Source organism: Balaenoptera physalus, assembly GCF_965194825.1.
Source record: "Balaenoptera physalus genome assembly, chromosome: 12".
NCBI classification, from domain to species: Eukaryota; Metazoa; Chordata; class Mammalia; order Artiodactyla; family Balaenopteridae; genus Balaenoptera; species Balaenoptera physalus.
The window spans coordinates 80,499,531-80,523,761 of record NC_138897.1 but is presented as its reverse complement, the minus strand read 5'-3'; the positions used below and the strand labels follow the sequence as shown (position 1 = coordinate 80,523,761).

Genomic DNA, 24,231 nt, shown 5'->3' with positions numbered 1-24,231 from the left:
GATCTAACGTAGCTTACAACCAGGCTGCCATCTCAACCAGAGAGCTCAAAGCAGCATCACAAAGTGACTGGTGTTTCCATGCGGACACACTCAGGAGTCTCACCCAGAAATCCCACTGAGCTAATAATCCTTGGACCAGTTTTTCTAGTTTCCTAAGCTTTGTTAATATCAACACTGTCCTTCCACCAGGGCAGCCTGCAGGGAACCCTCCTAGCAGCTCAGAACCACCCAGTGAAATAACTGAGCTCCACCTCTTCTGAAAGGTGAAACCTAGTCACTCCAGAGAGCCACACGCCAAGAACTTGACTGTTTCTTTTGTTAAATCCACCTTCCAAAAGTATTTTTATAGTATGGCCCTGGGACTTGGTGACCAGAGTTATCAAGAAATGTGGGTTTTTTCCAGTTCTGCAGCCAACTGGCCACACAACCTCAGAGACGCTCCTTTCCTTCCATACCTCAGCTGTACTCATAAAACAGGGACAGGCTCCTGGCCCCTCCTGTCTAAAGCACTGCTCCAGCAATGACAGGGGAGTGCTTTCCAGACCAGGCACAGTGAAGCCCCAACCAGGTGCTTACACACCTCTTTTTCAGTGTTTTAGATATTCAAACGCAGTAATCACTCTGCAAGAAAAATCTGATTTTAAGTTAATAGCTTTTCAAACTTCAGGCTCAAAAAATTAACATCTGTAAATTCTGGGTCCAGCAATTACCCCCTGGATAAGAGCACTATACTTGCGACGCACCTTAAATGGTACTAGGTGCCCACTGTTCAGTCCCTTTTTGTCAGTATACCTCACTTTAATCACATCATCCACGTATGCAGCACCTCCTTCGTGCCCAGCCATGTATGGAGAGCGTTACCTCATTCACTCCAGACAAGCCTGTGGGGCTTGTCACCTGTACTGTCACTGTACAGATGAGGACATGGGCTCAGAGAGGTTAGGGGACATGCTCTGGCTTAATATGAAGTGGTCAAGGTTTAAACCTGACTTCCAAGTCTGTGCAGCTCCACTAGGGCGCTCTGTACTAGACTTTTTTTTTTAAACTTATTTATTTTGGGCTGTGTTGGGTCTTCGTTGCTGCACGCTGTCTTTCTCTAGTTGGGGCAAGCAGGCTCTAGAGCACAGGCTCAGTAGTTGTGGCGCACGGGCTTAGTTGCTCCGCCGCATGTGGGATCTTCCCGGACCAGGGCTCAAACCTGTGTCCCCTGCATTGGCAGGCGGGTTCTTAACCACTGCGCCACCAGGGAAGTCCCTGTACTAGACTTTTAAAGCAATAGCTGCATTTCCTTAAAAATATTTTAGAACCTAGATCTTTAAGTTAGGCTGGTTCCTGTTTTTCTTATTGTTATTTAGAAAGGCTTGTAGCGGTTAAAGACCAGCCTGCACAGAACTGCACTTAGAAGAAAAACATTCCCAACTGCCTGTCTTGTTTTGAGATCAGCTCTCAGTAAAATAACGTCCCCAAATCCCTGCCAATAAAGTAGTGTTGACCCTGCAGGTCCCTTGCCCTTCTCCCAAGCCCTCCGGCATCACAGCAGCGGGACAAAGGGAACTCACCTTCGGTTCCTAGAAGGGACGTGAACCATGTCACACTCCCCCACATTTTAAAATAGTCTTGACGCCCATAATTCCAGAGGCTCCTAAAGGGTTGAGAATGCTCAGTTTAGTTTTCCCTGGATTATCTAAAGGCACACCATTTTGTCACTGGAGTCCCCTCTCTAGAGGATCATGAAAGCCTTAGAAATGTCTTTTCTAAAGACAGCAAGGGTCCCGTACACGGGGTGAGGTATGGATCAGCCCGCAGAGCTGCTGGGGGAGGCCTGGGGTGGCTCAGGCCCCGGGCCAGTCACCTGGAGCCGCCTCAGCACTTTACCTCATGTGCTGCAGGATGTGAAAGGCCTGCAGGCGCCAGTCTAAAGAGTGGCAGGTGTTTGTGCCCAACTAGCCAGTTCAGTAGGAATAAGAGAAAGGCTAAGGATATGAATGGCTCTGGGGACAGACCGCCACTTATTAGCCTTGTGACTTCTCTGTGCCTCAATTTCCTTCTTAGGAAAACAATAATAAGAGAAACTACTCCATAGGTTGAGTGGATTGAGTGAAAAAAATGCCAAATGTAATGTTAAAATTACTATTAACCCCCAAAAGATAACTTTAAGACATATTGAGAGCTTCCACTCCAAATTCCTCATTATACAGATGAGAAAATTGGCCTAGAAGTGCTGGGTGACTCGTCCAAGGCTAAACCAACCACCAGGGCAAATAGCTTTGTTCTCTGCAGCCAAGCTCCATTTCCTCCAGGATGTTCGTTCCGTCTGGGCAGCTGTCTTCAGGACTGCTATGACTCTGGCCTGAAGGAGTGCCCTTTGACTGCTCCACCGTCATGGCTGTGACAGCCCTTCACAGCTCGTTTCCTGGGAGCTCACACCCTCCTTCCAGACTCAGGAAACACAATTCAGTATGCTCGGGGAGCCTCTGAGTCATCTCCGTCTGTAAATCAACTTTTATCCGTCTATCCTGAACAGAGAGATCTCATCCTCCTCCAGTTTCTGGAACCGGAACTGGTGTTTTTCCTTTGGATTTTGCTGAGTGTCTTCCACCTCTAAGTACATCAGGCTCCCCTCCCAACTTCAGACTGGGGACTGAACACCAGAGGTGGACATAAGCCTCTAAGAGTCTAGAGGAACACTGAAGACTTACCTCAGGGGCTTAAAAGAGGTCTCCCAGCCCATGCCCCCTCACATAGGAACTTCATCTGCCTCCCCACAGCTAACTGGCAGAGGTGACTGCATATGCAGACGGTTTGCTGGACATATGCCCCAGGCAGCTGGGAGGACGCTGATGACCATCTGAATCCCAGAAGCAGAGAACAGTTACCATGGCTACCAAGAGCTGTAACCATTGGCTGCCTTGGCTATGGGGATCGGCTCAGCTGACCTCTCAAGGTCCCTTCCAGCCCTGGGATTCCACATTTACAGTGAGCCAGATGAGACCATGTCTGCTGCAAGAAAATAGTAAGTCCTGTGACATATACGGCTCAGGCATAGAAAGCAATTATCTCAGAGGTCACCTTATCTTATTCGTGAGAAGTGCTGAGTCACAAGGCTACTTTCTATCTCTGCTGCATCATTAATAAGCAAAGCCTTGCTTTTTTTGGTATAGCACTTCAGGCCCTTTATAAAGTGAGTTTGCGACCACCATGTTTAATTTTCCTTTTACAGCTCTGACCAGAAATTTTGATAGAAGTTTGTTCCATATCGTGACCAGGGGAACAGCCCAGAAACACTTGCGTCTCCGGGCCCGGAGGAGCGTGCTCCGTCAGACAGGACGCTTGGATCACGAGCCTTCTAAGAACTGGGAGGAAGGAAGTCATTCATAAAGGAGGCAGATGCTGAACTGCAACTTTGGTTTCCTCTGGCAATTCTGATTACAGGAACGTGGTTTGTCCTTATTCCACAGAGGGGAAGAGTTTCTCTTTAAAACTTGACTCCCAGAAGCTCCCTACCGGTCTGAGTCAGGACAGAGCAGGGAGGTGGCTAATTCGACCCCTGTAACCTCCACAGCAGGTGAGAACACAGGCCTGGCTGCACCCCTCTTGATACCCGACCTCAGGACAGAGAAGGCTGTAGATATCTACAAGACTTCCAAGAGCAGGAGAGAGCTGCCCAGAAATCACACTGTTGCCTGTGCTTATGAAAACAGCTGCAAGTCTTACCTTGGTCCTGATGTAGGAAGCTTCATGTTTAGTGGATGTTTGGAGGTTTTTAAAAATCTGCTTATCAAGATTAAATCAAAGCCTTTATTAAACATCCCTCCTTCAAACCACCTGCATTTAAACCTATACCCCTCTCCCGACTTGCGAACTGCTAGGGCTATGTGTGTGTCACTGGCACCTGGAGGGTCAGATCCAGTTGGGCTACACAATGCTGAAAAGCCACGCCAAGGCACACCACACTGGGCACACCTCCACGGTTCTGTGCCCCTCAGGATCTAGGCAAAGGTTGGCAGCACTGGCCCTGGGACCAGAGCTCAAGCACAGGAGACCAGGAAGCTGAAGTCTGAGCCTCCTTGTTCCAGACCTAGCCATGCAGAGCGGACAAGCAGCTCTTGGCTACCACTGGGTGAGGCTCACCCATGTGCTTTTTCTTCTCATCTCCAAAGAAAAGGGTGAGAGATGGAGGAGGCAATTTTCAGTTGTGTGTGGGTTTGATTTAAGGCTTTGGCTGTGGTCTGCTGATATATTAAAATACTTTCTGGGAACGCCATCTCCTAAGCTCCCCATCAGAACAAACGTATTTCCAAAAATGAAAACATTGAACAAAGAGGTGGAGCTGAAATGCTGATGCAGAGCCCAGTGGACAGGCCCAGGTCTGTCAGGTCAGGATGGTGTCGTCCACCTGCTCCGTGGAGTCGGCCTGGCTGGCCAGCTTCTTCAGAGACCTTCGGTTGCATTCATTCAGCATCTCCAAGCTGGCCACGTCCAGGATCTTGCAGAGGGACTGGGGGGAAGACGGAAACGAGGAGATGAAGTCAGAAAATAAGGCTTCAGATTTCTCCAATCAAAGACAAAAATGAATGTTAACCCAGGACTAGAACCACTGAGGTGGAATCTGGCAAAATAAGGGAATCAGATGGATCCAGGGAAAGCCAAGACAACCACTCATCATGCCTTTCACGTGGTGAGGTATTGTTCAGTGCTTAAAAGGTTGCTCAGCGGGCAGGGGACTGAGTGACAGGACTCTGGGCCTCAACGGGCAGCACTGTGGGATCTGTTGTAGGGCTGTGTGCCACGTGACAGTCTATTTGAAGAAGGGGCTCTGCTGCTGAAAGAAGTCTGAACACCTCAGGAGTAAAGTGTTTTTAGGCACCAGACCTGTCACTTGACTACAATCTGCCTGTCAACACTGATGCATACGGACAGGTGGCAGTGAAGAGTGATGCTTGAACACTGTCATGCAGAAGGCCTGCAAGGCCAGTGTCCACAGACGCCCAGGGGAGGCACGCCAGTCCCGGATTCCCACCTGAAACACCTCTTCTCCCTGCCTCATCTTGAGGAGGTTGACGATTGCCTGGTCGCTGTAGGCCCTGACGACAGTGTTTTTATCCTTGGTGTTGTCAAGAAGAGCCTTCAGGATGGGCTTGATGGCCTGGGGGTCCAGGGCAGGCAGCGGGTCCCTGTTTGCCCACCAGATCATCTTCTCAGCCACCAGCCTGATGTCACTGGATGGGTTCTGCAAACACTATGAAGAGGAGCGCAGGCTTTCAGCCAGGCACATCCAGTCTGTCTCTCAAAGCAGCCCAGACTCTGCCCTGACACTCTCTTCATCGTGGAAACTGACCCCACTGCTCCCCTCCGATGCCATCCCCACTGTGGGAGGGTAATAACCAGGTGTGATTCGGACCCTATTCTCTTCCACCTCATCTCATGCCAGTCTCTCCTTTGCTCACCACTCTCGGCCCACGTGGGCATTCAGCTTCTGCAAACACACCATGCTGCTTCCTGCCTCGGGCCTCTGCACTGGCTGGTCCCACTGCCCGGGACGTGCGTGGCCCAGATCCTCGCTTAGTTGGTTCCTTCTCATCCTTCAGGGCTCAGCTCAAATGTCAGCCTTTAGAGGTCTCCCCGACAGCCCTTTCTAAATCACAGCCTTCCCACAGGCTTTTTGTGTACCTCCACCTCCAGAGATCTTGTCTGCCCTGTTCACCTCTACACCTTCAGGGTCTAGCCCGGCCAGGCGCACAGCAGGTCATCAGTAATAAACGCTGATAAAAGCTGCATGCAGGGCGATGCCGTCATACAGGCTCAATCTAATCGGGGCCCTGTAAACTCTCCACTGTGGGTGCCTGCAGGGTGGTGCAGTCAGCCTTGGGAACCTCACTACTCAGAGCAAGGTCAGTGCACCAGCAGCACTGACATTGCCTGGGAGCTGGTTACAAAGGCAGGGTCTCAGGCTTGGCCACATCTCTTAGCATGGAGACTCTGGTTCTGTCTTGCGTGCACACAACCGTTTGAGAAGCGTGCTCTATTACACAGGGGCTGGGGCCTCGCCGTCAGGCTCCCCAGCTTTCTTCCTTGGGTCTCGCAGCCACCATAACAGCCACACTAGTAAGTGTCATGCCTGCTAAAGGCAGGCAGGGAAGAGAAGGTTTATTAAGATTTGAACCCAGGTCTGTCCCAAAGTTTGCAAAATTGGTGTGCCTAGGAAGAATGCCTAAAATAGAGGTTCTTAACATGATTTGGGGTCATAGGTCTATTTGACATTCTGACAAAAAGTTGGGCAAAAAAAAAAAAAGTTGGGCACTCCTCCAGAGAAAAACTCACACACGACCATTTTGCATTCCAGCCCTATGGGCTCAGAGATGCCGCAGGCTATCCATGGAGAGCGCCTAGAATACAGAGGACACACTTCTGGTGTTCTTTGGTCACGGGTCCTTCTCACAAGCCTGGCTGCCCTGCTCACCTTAATGAACAGGCTGGAGAGTTTGGCTGGCAGCTGTCCTCCTCCTGTCTCGATGTGATGCTTCATCAGGAAGCCCATGCCCCGGACCCCGCTCACAGCAATGGGGATCTGTGGAGAGAAGACAGAGCTAGACGGGGTGGCCTCCGGCTCCGTCCTTGGGGCAGCGGGGCCAGGCACCAGTCCTTCCCCAGGACTTCCCGGGGACCCTGGCTCTTCCCCACCAGTCCCCACCCCCCGGCAGCTCTCATGGAGAGGGCCTGCCGTGGCTGTGAGGCAGATGAACCAAGCCCAAGTCACTAGTTCCCAGGTCAGGAATCAGAGACCTTCTGACCTACAAGGGACCTCTAGATGCTCCAACCCGAACTCCTCACTGTTCAGGTGATGAAACTGGGGCCCAGAGAGATCAAGTACTGGTCCAAGGGCACAGTAAGTTACTGGCAAAGGTAAAATTTGAACCCAGGTCTCTGGCCACCGAGTCTGGCTGCCCCAAAGCCTTACCCTGTCTGCCATGGCATTGCTGAGGATCATGTCCTGAACTTCACTGCTGTATCTGCCTGCACAGAGTCTGCTGGGAGCCACATTCACAGCCACGGAGAGAGCCAGGCTCCGCCCGTGCCGAACCATCCAGTCGATGCCGGACACGTCCGCTGGGTGCAAGGACACACTGGGGTCAACCCGCACCTCACAGCATGGCCCACCACCCACGAAGCCCACCTCCCCGACCTGAGACTCATGTGCCAGCTCGGAGCCTGGTGGAAACCCCAGTCCGCACTGCACACGGACCTCCCTGCCCCGAGTGGACGTCAAGCAGCCATCCCTCACAAACTGCTCCAGACTGTAGCTTGTGTTCTTGGAGCAGAAACACTCGGGGCTGCAGGACCCCCAGAAACTCCATTTTGTTTTAACAGCTGAATTTCCAAGGAGAGGGTGGTCCCGCTGCCAGAAGACCCTCTGAGGGGAAGGGGAGACCGAGAAGCCCTGAAAAGGAAGCCCCCCGTGGACACAAGAGGCCTACCCAGCAAGTACTGCTGAAGAACAGTACTGAGCTCCTCTTCCGTCAGAAAGGCACACAGTTCCCCCAGGCACCCGGCCGAGGAGACGCGAGTGTTGTCCTGATGGAGCAGAGAAGGCAGTGAATGGGGATGCAAGCCCTCACGGGCTCCGCGGGAACCACGGTGGAAGGAAGGCGGACCCTAAGTCCAGTCCTCCCTCCAGGCACTCACGCTCCCACCGCCAGAGCGGGACTGCCACTCACTGCAGCTGCCACTCGGTGCCGTGTTAAAAATTACACACCCAGCACTTAATTTTAGAGAACTCCAGCCTGTGTGCATACGTTAGTCATCATCATAATAGCAATAATAACTATATTTACACAGCACCTTTCTTCTTACAAGCCTGAATGCTTCATATTTATTATCTCAGTTACTATCAACAGCCCTGTGAGGCAGGGAGGCGTGCGAGCTCCTGCCCACAGTGCCCAGGAAAGGCGGTCAGAGGACCACTTGGAGCTCTACCCCCAACTCCACACCCACCCCCGAGCCGCTCATGTGTCCGCCTATGTCCAGAGAGACTCCCTGCTGCCCCGACATTACTCAGGTTTGTCCCGGGAAGTCAAACTGAAGAGCTGATCAACCCAAGGCAATAGGTAAAGGCCGAGTGTTTTGTGTCAAAACCAAAGCCACGTACATAAGCAGCTCCCTGCTGCTCTCCCTGCCAGCTAACTACGGGACACCACACAGTGGATTCAGGTTATGTGCTGCAGTATTAGGAAGTGCCAACTTGGCGTGCCTCCCCCAAAACAAAACAAACAACCAACCAGAGCCTCAAGGGCCCACGGGGAGGCATCAGCTGGACTGGCACTCTGGATTGCCACCTTCGATCCAGCGCAAGTTCTGAGGGAGAGGGTGGTTGGCCAGCACCTTGGGCCTCTGAGCTCCCTGCCCAGGTGCCAAGCAAGGCTAAAGCTGGCTCTGACACGACAGCCACTCTCACCAACGGGATCTATTTTAAGCTCCATTGTGGTGAAATGTAAATTGGTTTACATACTAACTTCTGCTTGCACTGTGCATGGCCCTATAAAAACTCTGATAGACTGTGACCAGAAGAAGGTAGAGTCTCCCATCTGTACCCCACAGAAGGCCAGGGTCTCAGCTGGAGGGCCGTGATAACCAGCCCCGTGTGTGGGCAGACAACGGGGTGTAGCTCCATGTGAACCCAGAGGCCTCTCTCCAGAGATCAGCCCCACAGTGTACATCTGGCCACGCAGCAGAGGGCTGTCAGAGGGCAAAGAGAAAATTCTTCTCAGAGACTCAAGCCCTCCTGGGCCTGCCACAGCACTGGGCTGTCAAGGGGTACTTCGCAAATGCTTCTAGACGGGGTCAGGAAGGGCTACAGTAACGGCATCGTAACAGAACCAGGAGTCACGGGGCTCAGGTCCTGATTTTGACTCTACCACTTGCTAGGGTGCAGCCCCAAGTGAGTCTCACCCTCTCAAACAGTGCTAAGCCCTCCCACCTGGACAGACACCAGACAGTTTCCTGAGGGCTGTGCCCACGCTTCATTCACCTCTGGGCTAGGCCCTTCGGCTCAGCAAATGTTTCCTGAACCAATAAACGAAACTCTTCACTTTACAACTGGGGAAATGAAGGGCAGAGAGGGAAAGTGACTTGTTTAAGACTAGAGAACAAATGAATGAGAGACCTGGGACTTTAAAAACCTTACTTTCCTTATCTATACAACATATCATGGATATCAATATCGATATCAAGACGCGCCTTGTCTCCCTCACTACCAGAGGCGTGGTAAACCACAGAGTGATACGAATGTCGGGAGTGATTATCACTACTGACCAAGTTCTTCTAACACAAAGCAGAGATGCCAACCAAAGGAAAGAGAAGGGAAACCAGCCGAGCCCCCCAGCCCCGCGTCCACCTGCCGCTGTACCTCGTCATGTCCCAGCGTGCTCAGCAGGAGCGAGACGATGCTCTTCCGGATAACCACGTCCACTTTGGCCCCTGCTCCCTGAATCACAAACCTCAGGGCCTGAAGCATGGTGTCCCTACAGAACCAGTGCACCCAACTTAAAACCTGGCTCTCCTTCACCACTGCTCCCGCCGCACAGGCAGGGCCCGGGCTGCTTCAGGAGCTGCCCGGCCTCCCCACGGCCACAGCTCTCTCCACCAGGGCCTCACCTGACACCCGGGTCCTCCATGACCCGGATTCCGTTCAGCAACTCTGTGAAGAGAGGATCCACCTTGATATGGATGGAGATGAGCTTCCCTAGCGCATCAGCAGCCTTCAGGCGCACGCCCCGGTTAGAGTCCTGCAGGGCTTTGGTGAAAGTGGTCTGCAGCTGGGGCAGGAAGGGCTTCAGGGCAATCCCAACCTGTTGGAGAGACCCACACCCAAAAGCACCGCTGAGGTGGAGTCCAGGGCCACAGTGCACTATAGGCACGAAAAAAAATGATCACAAACCACCATAAGCTGCCCTGGCTCCCACACATAGGCCAGGAATAGATGTCCCGTTAAGACAGGGGCGCCCAGCACAGAGAGGTTACACTCAGTCTCCTCTTCCATTTTCAGCATCCTGCGCTGCACTGGGAGGAGGCAGAGGCGGAGGATGACACCTGCAGCAGCACCCCCAGCACCACCACCAGCACCAGCACCACCACCAGCACCACCACCAAGGGAGCCGTGGACTTGGCTTAGTGAAGCCCTGTCCACGTGGACAAGTGACTCGAAACCCTTGTCTCCGAACACACTAGAGCAGGCCGGGAGACGCTGTCAGTACCATGGAAGAACATTTTAGTGCAAAGAAAGGGAAACGGACCAGGTGTGTAAGGGCAGGTACCATCTACTGAGCATTTAACGTTCAGCCTTCAGAACAATCCTATGAAACAGATGGCCTCAGAAGGTCATCCCTGTACACATGTGCGCTCCCTCATTAACAATCCAGTCTAATCCCCGACCACACATAGAAAAACAAGCACATTTGTGACAAAATACAGATGGGTCCAAGACGAAAGATTTACTTATTGCTAAATGGGAAAAATCAAAGTAGCTGTTTAGAGGTTCAATGCCAATTAAGGTTTGGAGATACTGGCGTCGGGGTTTTTGCAGGCAGCTGGGAGGCAGACCACAGAGTGAAGCTGGCAAACCTGCGGTGGGAACCACCTGCCTATGGGTGGCACCTGGCTTGTGGCCTGAGGGACAAATTCCAGGAGGGAAGGGCTCCATTTGTACACAGTTTAAAAAAAAAAAACAAAACACAGAAAAGAACAGCACAGAATGTAAAGATGATACTTAATTTAAAAGAAAAATAAAAGACTCAGTTTCCTACAGAATGAGGCTGATGCTCACGATCCCATTTTTATCTGGGAAGTTGCTCCCCACACTTTTCTCCCAAAAGGAAAAAGCTACAAATTTTAAGCTTGCTTTTGTTTCCAAACCTCAAGTAAGAATTTTTCTTTTTTTAACAACAACAAATCTTGGCTGTTTATGCTTTTTTAAATCCAAAGGGCTTAATTATTACACTGTAAAACATCAGAAACAGTTAACGTGTTCAATCTTTGCTTCTGACACTTTGGGCAAAAACTGAAGTTAACTGCAGTTGCTCTCAGACTTCCTTTTCATTCTTTCCTCAGATTCTTTTCACCTCATTTATGAGGTGGTCATAAAGTAGGGAAATGTTTTTGAACAAGGTTTTAATTGTATTTACGTGGCCCTGGATTTTGTCCTTTGACCCATTTATAAATAATAGCAATTAACACGCACTGGTGTGTCGAGTGCTTAGAATGTGTCAGGCCTCATGCCCGATGTTATTTTATCTGAGCCCTGTGTCACACCGCCCTTTGAGAGGCAAGCAGTCTTAGTACTCTCAAAACACAGGTGAGGAAACAGGCTCAGAGGCTGCATAACTTTCCCAAGGTCATTCTGGCCATACAGCTACCAAGTGGCGGACCTGGAATTGACCATGTGCAGTGAGCCTTGACTCCAAAGTCTTAACTCCCTCGGCTCTGCCGATTCCCCATGATAAGCTGTCACCCCGCCTCCATGGGACACCGCGTGCCAGCGTCCTGCACACAGATCCATTCTCTAAGGGCTGAGTGGACCGAGAGCGTGAACTCATCAGTCGCTCACCTTGGCCAGCAAAAGGCTGAGTGTCTCGAGCAGAGCCGCCTTCACGTTCCAGCTGAACCGGTCCCCCAGGATGCGAATCAGAGGGCCAGTGATGCTGACCACGGAGGGTCTCAGGGCATCAGCTGAGGTCAGGCGGATCACCAGGCCTAAAGCTTTGGCTGCTTCTTCTTTCTGTTCTGGGCTGCCAGTCAGGACACCCTCCCGCAACACTGGAAGGATGGAGGTTACTCCCTGACAAGAGAACCACACCTGAGAGTCAAATCTCAAAGGTTCTGGGCCCAGGTGTCTCCCACCTGAAGCAAGGAGCTCCTGTTAGCCATCCTCTCCTCAACTCCATGAGAGATCGAATTCAGGCCGCCAGGGTCACAGCCTGAGATGGTGCTGGCTGGGGAACAGTCTTGACAGTGACAAGAAGAGCAGAGTCCCAGCAGGCCTACCACACAAGGTACCTGCACTGCTGTCACTCACTCACTCTGTCTGAGGTGGCTTCCACCACTTAAACCGAAGATGATGAACCCTGTCCCCATGAGGCCACCACGGGGAAGAAACACGCTGTCTGTGAAGGTGCAGAATGGCACCTAGAGCACTAAGCCAGATTAACACACGGGCTGCTCCCGCGGCCCCACCTCCTGGGACCCAAGGGGAAGGCAGAGGAAGGCCGCACGCCTGCCGCACCCTGCACGGGCCCTGGCTTACCTTCTTTGGAAGGCAGAACCCTGGCACATGTTCGCCTTTGCTCTCATTCCCTATGAGCCGGATTTCTTTGTGTAGTTCCTCAATTAGTGCCAGCTGGTTGCCAGCATCCAGTTTCTGTGGGAAGCCGGGAAAAAGCAGAGAGGATGTCAGAGTTCTAGGTAAAGCCCTCTCAAGACTGTTTCAAAATAATATAGCAGGCGGAAAGGTGTGTGTGGGAGTACAGATAAGACTGGCCACGAATCGACAGATGCTGAAGCTGGCTGATAGGTACATGGGGGGCCTTAGGAGTCTAGTCTTATAAGCGCCTGGAATTGTCCACAATCAGAAGCTGGCTGTGGGGTCCACAGCTCCTCACCTTGGTGATGGCATTCAGGGCATCCCAGCTCTCCTCCAGAACCACAGGGCTGGAGTCGTTGAAGAGGCGGATCAGGCCTGAGACCAGGCTCCGCAGGTGGCTAGTGTAGTCCACCTTTGAGCGGGAACAATAGATGTTGAGGATGATGGCAGCAGCCTGCCTCATGCCCACTTCAGGGCTGCGGGTGGCTTCCAACAGATCCTCGATGATGATCCGGTGCCCGGTGTCATCCTCTACCGAGAGGATCACAGCCTGACAGTTGGCCATCTCCTAAAACCACAGGGGATGCCTCAGCTGAGCACAGCTCCTCCAGGACAGGACAGGATGGGGCAGGCTCAGAGAGCCTGCAGGAGTGACTGTGACACTCACCAGCTGCTCAGCTGGAGTCCCCAGCTTCTCCTTCAGGGCCAACATGACCGCCGGGAGGATCACGCCAAGATGACGGGTCAGGGCGTCGCCTGCCACAGACGAAAGGAAAGCCAGCACCCGGGTATTGACAGGTGGGGTCGTCAGCTGTGGAACGATGAACAGCAACTCAATGGGTGCTGCCCCGTGCTGGCCGCGGCGCTAGGCTCTGGGAGATCCCATCCCACTGCAAGAGTCACCAGCCTCCCCCAGCATCTGAGTGCAGAGCTGGCCTTCACACAGGCCCGGGGAACAGTGATGTGGCTGTGGCTTCTGGGCCAGAGGGGTTGCCACATGTTGGGACTTACCTTGGGCACGAGGTAGGGCAACACCACACGGCTCTTGATGGCCATCACTTGCTTCAGACCATCCAAGGCAAATTCTGACACCTCCTCATCATCCTGCAGAGGGGCATTGGGGGCAATGTTCAGGAGCCGGCTCTTGTCTCCACCTCCGCTGCCTTGGACCGGTCGGCGCCAACGTCCTTCTCCACTCTCCTCCCCTCCTCCCTCTGCACCCACACGGACTGACTGTCAAAGGAGAAGCCCAGAGCCAAATCCCATCCTATGCACCCACTCCCTCTGGGGCCCACACTGCAGCTGCCTTGGCAGAATCAACCCCCTGCGTGTTGCCTCTACAGAGATGGTAAAAGCCCGACTGGTAGGTGTGGGGCAGAGCCACTCACCAGCTGCTTCAGTAAAAACGGGAGGATGTCCTCCAGAGCCTGGTGGCCGATTGTGGAGTGCAGCTGCTCAAAGGTCTTGGCCGCCGCCTCTCTGACCTCCTCCAGCGGGTCACACAAGGCCTTCCTTGCCGTGGGCACAAGGGACTCGGAGAAATACAGCACCTGCAATGGTACAGGTGTACTGAACCCGACGTGGCAGAGGGAGAGGAAATAAGCAGGGGGGCGGTGAGGACCTCTGGCCCCGCCAGACCACCGCTGCTCCCTGGGCTTGACTTTTTTTTTTTTAACTTAGATGGTTTCTGTGGAAATGTACAAGTATGAAAAAGCAGAGAGGCTGCGTAATCTACTCCCAAGGAGCCTTCACCAGACTTAATAATTAATAGCCTGCTTTTTTTCGGCAAGTTCTCCAAATACTCTGGTCTCCTACAGGAACTCCAAACTCCTTCTCATGGCGAGGACCCTAGTGATGTGGCCTCCACTCCCCAGACTCTTTTGCTCATCCTCTTAGGAAACTCCAAGTCCTTCTTCAAGTCTCAACTGAAATACTTGCTCCCTGGGACTTCCCTGGTGGCGCAGTGGTTAAGAATCCACCTGCCAATGCAGGGGACACGGGTTCGAGCCCTGGTCCGGGAAGATCCCACGTGTCACAGAGCAACTAAGCCCGTGTGCCACAACTACTGAGCCTGTGCTCTAGAGCCCGCGAGCCACAACTACTGAGCCCGCGTGCCACAACTACTGAAGCCCACGCGCCTAGAGCCCGTGCTCCGCAACAAGAGAAGCTTCTCACTGCAATGAGAAGCCCGCGCACTGCAACGAAGAGTTGCCCCCACTCGACGCAACTAGAGAAAGCCCAGGCGCAGCAACAAAGACCCAGTGCAACCATAAATAAATAAAAAAATAAAAATAAAATAAAAATTGAAATTAAAAAAAACTTGCTTCCTTATGAAGTCTTTGCGTCTGCAACGGGGCCAATGACAGCTCTGTTGCCTCTGCAACCAATTCCACCAAAGCAACACCCCCTATGAATCTAAGGACTGAATATGAACATGGCCACCAGCAAGGCCTCAGCCTTTGGGGCACTTACTATTTAATGAATCACAGCTCTTTTGGTGACAGAATTTACCTTTATCTTTGAAAAATGCAAATATAAAACCCCAAATGTAATATGTATACTGATACACACAGGGGGAGAAGGATCCTGTAAATCAGACGAGGCTTTTCAGGCTGAGCAACTGGCTACGTGATCGAATTTCTGACTCGCCACCCATTCATCGCTTTGGTGCTTTCATCCCAATCGAGAGCCCTATGCCTACTCTCAACCTACTCCCCATGTTGGGGAGGATCAATGTTTGGAGGATCAATTACCGTAGAAAAGTAGGGTCAGTGAAAAGGACTCCAACCCTCTTGAATGTAGCTGCTATGGAAACAGTCTCATTGCTGGAGACAATGCGTTTCCACCCACTGGGTACTCACTCTCATCTACTCCGCTCCCTCTGAGAACAAGCACGCCCTCCTGCTCTCCGCCACCCTCCACCACTCACACACGCGCACCTCCTCTCTCCGTTAAGTGCACCACACGTGTTAACTGAACTGATGTAGTGACACAAAAGGATTACTCTGGAGCAACCTCAGGAGTGGTGAGGGAAAGACTATCTCCAATCTCCAAAAGCTACTCCAGGCCTCTAAATCGCTTAGATCTTATAGCCTGTAAAACCGATGGGAAAGCTGAGAGGGAAATTCCAATGCACTGCGGCCCCGCCAGCACCCCGCTGCCAGCCACGCCCTCTGGAGCGAGGTTCGCATGTCCCTGAGGGTGTCGCTAGTGGTGCAGTTTGTCCTATAACCTCCCTGGCCCTCTGAGTCAGGTGCAGGACCTGCGGGGCCCTGAGGAGATACTCACGGCGTCCCGGCTGGTGGACTTCATGATCTCGCTCAACCCAATGCACACGCCCTGCCTCTCGTCACTCTTCTGAGACCTCAGGCCTTCCTCAAGGATGGGGATGATCTCAGGTAGGATTTTCTCCCCTAACTTCCGGACGAGATCTCCCAGTGTCCTGGCTGCAATCTGTCGGCAGAGCTCAAGTCAGGACATCGACTCCCTGCAAACCCCAGAGCACCCAGTGCACAACTCCAGAATGAGGGCCCTGGAACCTCCCAGACTTTATCCGAGCCAGACCTAACTTTCCCAAACGCTCTTACCCCTGAAGAGCCCCCACGGTGCTTGCAAAACATGACAAAATAAAATGATCTCTCTGCGTCACACACACCTACACAACCTAAAGCAAAAGCTGGCACCTTATATATGACCAAGAAACTCATCACGTGCTGCCCAGTCAAGGGCCGATTTCCCTGGATCGAAAACTGTGGCCTAGAAGTCACTTAACCCTCATGCTCTTGCCCAGGAAAGGGGACCTGAATTTGGAATAAACACTTTAAGGAAAGAACCCATCTCCTCTGAGGCCTCATGCAAACCCTTCTTCAGAGCCAAATACACAATCTGCTTGCCAGGGATGGGGGTTGGGAGTGGGCCAAAGAGGACTGGCAGAAGCGATCATCGGCCCTGGTGGGCCTCTCCTCCAGCTGCACCGGCCTTCGTTCAGCCCCTGCTGTTGGCCACATTCCCGCCCACCTCATGGCTTGTGCACATCCCATCTTGGTATCTCAAGCACTAGTCCCTTGGTCCGAACAGTCTTTCATCACCTCCCCACCCATTAATGCTCACTCATCGTTCGTCTTCAAGTATCACTCCTTCTGAGAAGGCTTCCCTGACCCCCAGCTGGTTGACCTGTTATAAGCATTGGCAGTGCCACATAGCACTTGCCATACTTGCATTTTCCATCTGTTTTTGTGATTATTTGATTAACATTCATCTCCTCTACCAGACTGTAGCTCCACGAGGCTGCCTTTCTTCTCCACTATCTCCCCAGGTCTTGGGCCCGTGCTTAGCACATAGCAGATGATAAATATTTGTTGAATAACTAAGTAAATAAATAAATGCTCCCGTGTTAGACAGGGGACCCTAGGGGCTCTCCCATTCTCTGCAGACATCAGAGGCATCAGGGGCTGCTTGGTCAGAAGCAAGGCCTGCGAAACTTACCGTTCTCTTATCTGCACACGTGCTGGCCAGGAAACCCAGCAGGAGCCCAAAGAGGGTGGGCAGGATCTCACGCAAGGTGCGGGGGGTATTGGAGACCACAATCTTCCAGACGTGCAGGGATGCTTGCCGCACAACCAGCTGGGTGTCAGAGCGGCCCATGTACAGGCCTGCCAACACCCGGTTCCGCCGATCTACCCCCAGGGCAGTGATGATTGCCTGCAGCAGTGGAAAGAAGCAGAGAACAAGAGGTGGTGAAGCCTCCACAGTGTGAGTGCCAGGGAGTCTTCGTACCATCAGCAGAGGGAGGAAAATCAAAACAAGGCACGCACCTTGTTGGACTGGGCAGTTCCGAAGTTATCATCTTCAGAGGCAGTTTCTGTGGTCATCTTCCCAGTGACTCCTGAGATGTGGAACAGGAGATCCCCAAGCAGCTGAACAGAGCTGAACCTGAGAAGGAGGCCAAGAACAGAGTCACACAGTTGCAGGAGGTTGTCTCAGTGCACAACCAAGCACTGGACAGAAAAGAGACTAGAAGGAAATGTACCCAAAACACTCATGGTGGTTCTCTTAGAACAGGAGAGGTCACAGACGATACTCATTTCTTTACAGTCTCCCACATATGTTCCTTCCAAGTTATCTACTAATGAACATTATTTTAATAATAAAAAAGGACAAACATTTTTTAAAAGCAGATATGAAAATTTCTATAATAAACTTATGAAAAAGAGAGAAGAGAGCACAGAGGGAAGTAGTAACAAGAAACCAGGAATGTGGATCATCAGAACGACAGACATAAGGAGAGGCCTAGAAGGATAAACTTTATTTCTCTTCAAATTAAATTAGATTTATTGTTTTTAATGATAACAGAAATATCATATTGAAACTGAAAATTCAAACAATACAAAAAAATATAAAGAGAGCGTAAACAATCACCCAGACTCCCAGCACCCAGGCAACCACTCTGACACTCCGGTGACACCCTTGTACACATCTCCCTCCCACATACCATGTGTGAAGTGGGCCTGCACCACATACACCAGGCCATGGCCCGCACCTTTCCATCAACAACAGGTCGAGGAGCTTTCTGTCTCAGCTGACATAGTCCTTATGCCATTCTTTGTAATGGCCAAATCAAAGTTCATGGTGTGGACGTGCGATGACTTTTCTAAACCTACCTTCAGTTTTTCAAATGATAAACAATACCACAACAAACATCCTTCTAAATACATCTTTAAGCACTTGACTAAATATGTCCTTGCAATAAAATCCTAGAAGTAGAATTTTCAGATCAAAAAGCATTCGCATTTAAAATTTTGACACAAACTGAAGGACTGAATAGAGAGAACTTTTTAGAAGAGAATCAGAATTGAAGACACTGCTATGGGATACTGGAGAGTTATAAAAAGGTTAAAAGTGAGGGTCTGGAAAAATTGAGAGTTTCTGGCAACATTTTGCTTTTCATTTCTCAGTTCCCCAAACACAGAACTATGGCCACTGGGTCTTTCCGCCTGAGTTCTCACCTTATTCTCCAGAGGTCGTCAAAGAGGCCTTGCTCCAGCTGGGGCAGCAGCAGGGCTATGGCCGTCTCGGCGTACATGGAGATGACCCGCTGGCCCGCACGCAGGGCTGTATCACGCACAAACTCGTTCTCATCAGCAAGAGCCTGTGCACACAGAGGGTGGGTCAGCCAGAACTGCCTTCCCCTAGGCACCCAAACCCAAGAGGAAATGGGACTCCCTGAAGAGCAGGATGAGGACTCCTGCCACCCAGCCCCAACTGGCGGGGAGCCCTAGCTCTCTGGGAGAGCGCATGTGTCCTGCCCTCCTCAGTAATGCTATCCTCAGCATTGTCGCTGGTGCCTACTTTGAGGATACAGGGGATGATGGGCCCCACATAAGGAGTGAACTTGTCCCCGAAGGTGATGGGCAGGTAGTTGAACATCATGATATAGCCATCTCGGACGTGGGGTGCAATGTCCACTTTGCTGGCTGTAGCCACAATTTCTGGCATCAGCTTCTCCAACTTCTCCACCCCCAAGCCAGCCATGACCTCGGCCAACCCTGCAAGAAAAGGACAGAATGAGCCCACCAGATCTAAAGGTCACCAGAGGGCATTGCCGGTCTGGCCCCTGGGCCCACCCTGCCTCACCCTGCGCGGCGCCTGAGCGATCCACAGAGCTCTGCTCATAGGTCAGTGTCTCCATCAGCCACGGCAGCAAGTCCTCAAAGCATGACTCCCCCATGCCCTTCACCATGGCCCCAAGAGCCTTTGCAGACACCGTCCGCACCTGTCAGGTAACCAAGAGCAGGGATGGCGAAGAGATGTGGCTCAAGACCAGGAGACCATGCAGGAGCAAGGCGGGGTCCCCTAGGGTCTCCTTCCCTTTACCAGACAGACGCAAATGCAGCTTATAGGGAATTCTTAGGAATCAATTTTCTGGGACTGGGCTAAAATAACGAGCTCCTGCCCCCTCTCCTCCCAGACTCACCTCAGGTACAGGGTCCAAAAGAGAGGCTTTCAGACCAGGTGTCACGCTTGGCAGATAAGGAGCCAAGTCCTGCAATAACAGAAGAGGTGGCTCAGCAGGGGCCCAATTCCGGCTTTCTCCAGCCCTGCTTCACGGTGGACCCTGACCACACCATTCTGCTGACTAGGAGCACTCAGAGGGGTGCTTGTCACTGGCAAAGAACCCCCACCACTCCCCCCGGTTCCTTGAAGGCCCATGTGATTGCTCAGGGAAACCTACGAGGGACCCCAGGCCCATCCTCAAGAGGTCGAGTGAGCCCCCATATGCAGTTCAATGCTCTTCCTCCTTCTGGGACCAAGGGCTGCCCAGCCTCGGGAATCTAGGAAATTCTTTTGGCACTCCTTTCAGAATTGCATTATCATCTTTTCACTCTCTTCACCTTAAAAGGTTTATGTCTCTTGATAAGGCATTCAGCTTTCAGAAACAGTTTTAAATATAGAAAAAGCCTTATGTTCACTGCAGCATCATTTAAAATAGCAAAAAACCTTGGACACTATATGACCAACAATAGAATTATATAAGTTATGATATATAAACTTGTTGGAATATTACATAACTATTAAAAACTCAGTTTTATGAATAACTTGTTATTAACTTGGAAATACATTTATGTTTGGAAATATTTTTTACATGTAATTTAAAAACATTAACAATAATTATTTTAGCTTTTGGAGGGCTATGGATAAAATTTTTTGGTTTTCCAACTATCCCAAATTTCCTAGGATTGACTAACTTTCCCACTTTATCTCTTGTGCCCAGAGCCTCAGCAAGCAAAGCAGAGCTGTGGTAGTGAGATAACACATGCAAGCCCCTAGGAGCAAGTAAACAGACAAACAAAGTAAATCTCCCAAACTAGGCTAATTTCCTCTGAGAGGCTTACAGAAGCAAATGCTTTCGACAAGAAAACACTGCAAGCAGGCAAAGCAGCAGCCGCTTTCCCAAAGCGGGACCTTCGACTCCTGAAAGGTCAAAGGCGAGGCTGGACCTTTCCTCCCTGTCAATCTATAAAAGGAGCCCAGTGGGACAGGCCTCACCTGGGGGCTGAGCTAGTAAGGACTTGTATCGCTATATTCTGGAAGATGCCCAGAGAGCCTAGATTTCTACCCTCTACCCCAAAATGGTCCATTTCTCCCCCCAAATATAATCAGGGATCAAATGCTCATAGCTCTCCTGTGTCTACTGTCAGTAGGTACTCTGTGCCCTAAACCAGCATCCACTGGTCTGTCCTGTACGAGCCCCAGATAGGCTGATACCTTCTGGTCTGTCAGGGAGTACATGTTGCCAATGATCTGGGCTGCCATCTTCCGTGTGTCCGTGGAACGGTCCTGGAAGGCTCTCTGGACAATGGGCATGATGAGGGCCAGGGACGGGGCATCAATGAAGTGGACAAACTTGGTGTCCAGCAAGGTCTGCAAGCACTTCTGGGTCTTCCGAGAGGGGTCCGTCAGGGCATCCAGCAGGACTGGGGCAATGGCTGCATGTCCAAACAAGAGAGAGGCTGCTTTGTACAAGTCTATGGTGTGGCAAATCTGCTGGATCCCCAGCACCAGAGGGGGCCCAAAGAGAAGGGAGTCCAAGGTCACCCCTCCCTAGAGCCCCACAAATCGCCAACTGAGGAAGCCAGCCTGTCTGCAAAGAGCAATTCTATTCTTGCTCCCCAAGAGGAAGCCGTGTGGGGACGGCAGCCATCACCCCTTTGCACTGCACAGTTGTGGTCTGGTGGGGCACCTGTGGGCTAGCTTCAATGGCACTGAGCTGCAGCCTCAGCGCTGGGCCTCTGTGGGAGAGCTACTTGGACAACATGGATCTTATTCTGGAAGCAGCAACCCAAAGTGGTTTTGTGAAAAAACTGTTTGGAGACACCAAAGGCCCCTGAACCAGTGGTGGGAGTGAAGCATACAATACTCAGAGCAGCTAAGCCCAGATACTGCCTTATCTCAAAAGTTCAGCACCATCAGCCCAGCAGAAGGAATTCCAAGAGGAATACCTGGCTTATCTCTTCCTCAAACCCAGGGAATTCAACAACTACAAAGACACATGCTGGTCAAGACTTTTAAGGGAATTCCCTGGCGGTCCAGTGGTTAGGACTCGGTGCTTTCACTGCCAGGACCCATGTTCAATCCCTGGTCAGGTGACTAAGATCACGCAAGCCAAGCACGCAGACCAAAAAAAAACAACAGAAAAAAAAAAACAAACAACAACAAAAAACTAATAACCCAGTTAAAAAATGGGCAAAGGATTTGAATAGACAGTTTTCCAAAGAAGATACGCAAATGAAAAATAAGCACATGAAAACATGTTCCACATCATTAGTCATTAGGGAAATGCAAATCAAAACCACAATGAGATGCCACTTCACACCCACTAGGATGGCTGTAACCAAAAAGACAGACAATAACAGAGTTGGCAATTGGAACTCTCATACATTGCTGCCGGGAATGTCAAATGGTACAGCCGCGTGGGGTAACAGTCTAGCAGTTCCTCAAAAAGGTAAACAGTTACCACAATTTTTACCCAGCAATTCCATTCCTAGGTATCTAACCAAGAGAATTGAAATCATGCCTACAGGGAAAAGAAAAAAATACCTTCGATACAGATGTTCATAGCAACATTAATAGCCAAAAAGTGGAAACGACCCAAACATCTATCGATTGATGAATGGATAAACAAAATGTGGTATACTCATTCAATGGAATACATTATTGGGCCATAAAAGGAAAGAAGTACTGATACATGCTACAGTGTGGATGAACCTTGAAAACATAATGCTAAATGCAAGATGCTAGACATAAAAGGCCACATACTGTATGATGCCATTTACATGAAGTGTCCAGAATAGGCAAACTCAGAGACAGAAAATAGATTAGTGGTTGTCACGGGCTAGAGGTAGGAGGGGAAATGAAGAGTGAATGCTAATGGGTGTGGGGTTCCTTTCTGGGATGATGAAAATGCCCCGGAACTAAACAGCGGTGATACTTACATAATTTTGTGAATATGCTAAAAACCACTAAGTTGTACATTTTTGAGAAGTGAATTTTACATTATACAAACTAGTCAATTTAAAAAAGAAAAAAAAGGTCCCAGGCTGGATTCCGAAAATGAAGGCATTCATTCGATAGAGATGAGACTGTTCTGGGCCTTAGAAAGCCCCAGGGGTGCTGGACATTGTAAACAACAACAAAATCCACATCTACCTATTCATCCCTTAAAAAACAAAAACAAAAACCCATCATTTTCTGAATGAAAACAAGTCTGGAAATATTCAGGCTGAAAGGCACTGAATGGGTACTGATGTTCTATGCTGAAGCTTAAAAATTAACAAGTACAGTGCTGGTCAAGGTAGCTGGCTGGGGTTTGTTTCTAGAAATCAATCTTTCCCTAATTACTCAAGAAAGAACCACACTAAAAAGTAAGCTCCCTAACCTTCCCTCTATCACAGGTCTCCTGGAATGAGAGAGAATAGAAAAGTTCCCCAAAACCTAACACTTTGGATGATGCAGATGTGGTCCAGAGCTTGTCATTCATCTGTTGACCTCAAGGCTCCCTTAGAGTCAAGCTATTTCTGGGCCAACAACTCAGTTTCCCTACCTGAGCAGTCAACGACTGCTCCAGACCAACAGGAAAACAGACCACTTCCAAACTACTTTCCACTTATTATCGTAGGAAAAGGGTTTCCCCAAATTTAGAGGTTATCTCAATGTGAACATATCTGTCCTCAGAGGGCCTAAGCTGAATGGGTGCATGTTCTCTGCAGTGTCCAGGGATGGGAGGAGGAGCCAGGGCCAGTGCCCTCGTGGGAGAGGCGTACCCAGGATCTCCGGGTTCCTGATGACGGAGCCAATTTGCCTGAGCGCCTGCTGTCCGGCCTTCTGCACTTTGACGTGGGAGTCGGTGAGGACCTCCGTGAGCTTAGGCACGATGTTGGGTAGGCAGGACGACAGCTGCTTAGGAGCACAGTACGCCATCGCCCCAAGCAATTCCACCGACCCTGCAGACGGCAGACACACGCCCAGCATGAAATCACTGAGCACAGGTTGGCAAGTCGCCTGGGCTGGCTGCCCGGGCAAGGGACACGCGGCCTGCTCCTCTGCAGACTGCTCCAGCAGTCCCGGGAAGAGGGCACAGGGCCTGGCTCCAGCCAAGCGAGCAAAATGCTCCTGAGGCCTGCTGAGCCTGGGAGCCTGGGCGAGAGGCTGGGCAGTGTTGGGGAGAGTGGCCAGACCTGGCTTAGAGCTGACAGTGACCCAAGGTCAATTCACTGAATTTCTCTGGCCTCAGTCTCCTCATCTACAAATGAGGAGACTGATTAAGATTGTGATTTTTCAAGATGTAGGGGGAAGCCTGAAGGACTGAGGAGGAAGCCCCGACACTGACCCTCCCCAAACCTGAGCAACTCTGTTTTACAAATTAGGATTCCAAATAAGATTACATTTTTTAAAAAGGGGTTTTGGGACTTCCCTGGTGGCACAGTGGTTAAGAATCTGCCTGCCAATGCAGGGGACATGGGTTCAACCCCTGGTCCGGGAAGGTCCCACATGCCGCGGAGCAACTAAGCCCACCCCGTGCGCCACAACTACTAAACCTGAGCTCTAGAGCCCGCGAGCCACAACTACTGAGCCCGCATGCCACAACTACTGAAGCCCGCATGCCACAACTACTGAAGCCCGCGCACCTAGAGCCGGTGCTCCACAACAAGAGAAGCCACCACATGAGAAGCCCACGCACCACAACGAAGAGTAGCCCCTGCTCGCCCCAACTAGAGAAAGCCTGCGTGCAGCAACAAAGACCCAACACAGCCACCAAAAATAAAATAAAAATTGATTCTTTAAAAAAAAAAAAGGCGGTTTAATGGTTGGGGGAAAGGCTT

At 51.0% G+C, this 24,231-nt stretch overlaps 1 protein-coding gene across 1 annotated transcript in view; it reads right to left on the bottom strand.

The window, feature by feature from the left end:
- Positions 1-3,784: 3,784 nt before the first annotated feature.
- Positions 3,785-24,231, bottom strand: part of GCN1 (GCN1 activator of EIF2AK4) — a 56,643-nt gene continuing 36,196 nt past the window's right edge. The window contains exons 37-58 of the mRNA XM_082417364.1: positions 23,173-23,352; positions 20,618-20,838; positions 19,326-19,394; positions 18,986-19,124; positions 18,701-18,897; positions 18,358-18,500; positions 17,167-17,284; positions 16,838-17,053; positions 15,641-15,805; positions 13,741-13,902; positions 13,364-13,456; positions 13,020-13,163; positions 12,651-12,920; positions 12,296-12,409; positions 11,600-11,830; positions 9,652-9,845; positions 9,404-9,518; positions 7,476-7,572; positions 6,959-7,107; positions 6,461-6,568; positions 5,021-5,239; positions 3,785-4,498 (exon numbers count right to left, since the gene is read on the bottom strand). Of these exons, the coding sequence (XP_082273490.1) occupies positions 4,373-4,498; positions 5,021-5,239; positions 6,461-6,568; positions 6,959-7,107; positions 7,476-7,572; positions 9,404-9,518; positions 9,652-9,845; positions 11,600-11,830; positions 12,296-12,409; positions 12,651-12,920; positions 13,020-13,163; positions 13,364-13,456; positions 13,741-13,902; positions 15,641-15,805; positions 16,838-17,053; positions 17,167-17,284; positions 18,358-18,500; positions 18,701-18,897; positions 18,986-19,124; positions 19,326-19,394; positions 20,618-20,838; positions 23,173-23,352 (3,470 nt within the window). The 3' untranslated portion in view covers positions 3,785-4,372. The remainder of the gene's footprint in view (positions 4,499-5,020; positions 5,240-6,460; positions 6,569-6,958; positions 7,108-7,475; positions 7,573-9,403; positions 9,519-9,651; positions 9,846-11,599; positions 11,831-12,295; positions 12,410-12,650; positions 12,921-13,019; positions 13,164-13,363; positions 13,457-13,740; positions 13,903-15,640; positions 15,806-16,837; positions 17,054-17,166; positions 17,285-18,357; positions 18,501-18,700; positions 18,898-18,985; positions 19,125-19,325; positions 19,395-20,617; positions 20,839-23,172; positions 23,353-24,231) is intronic.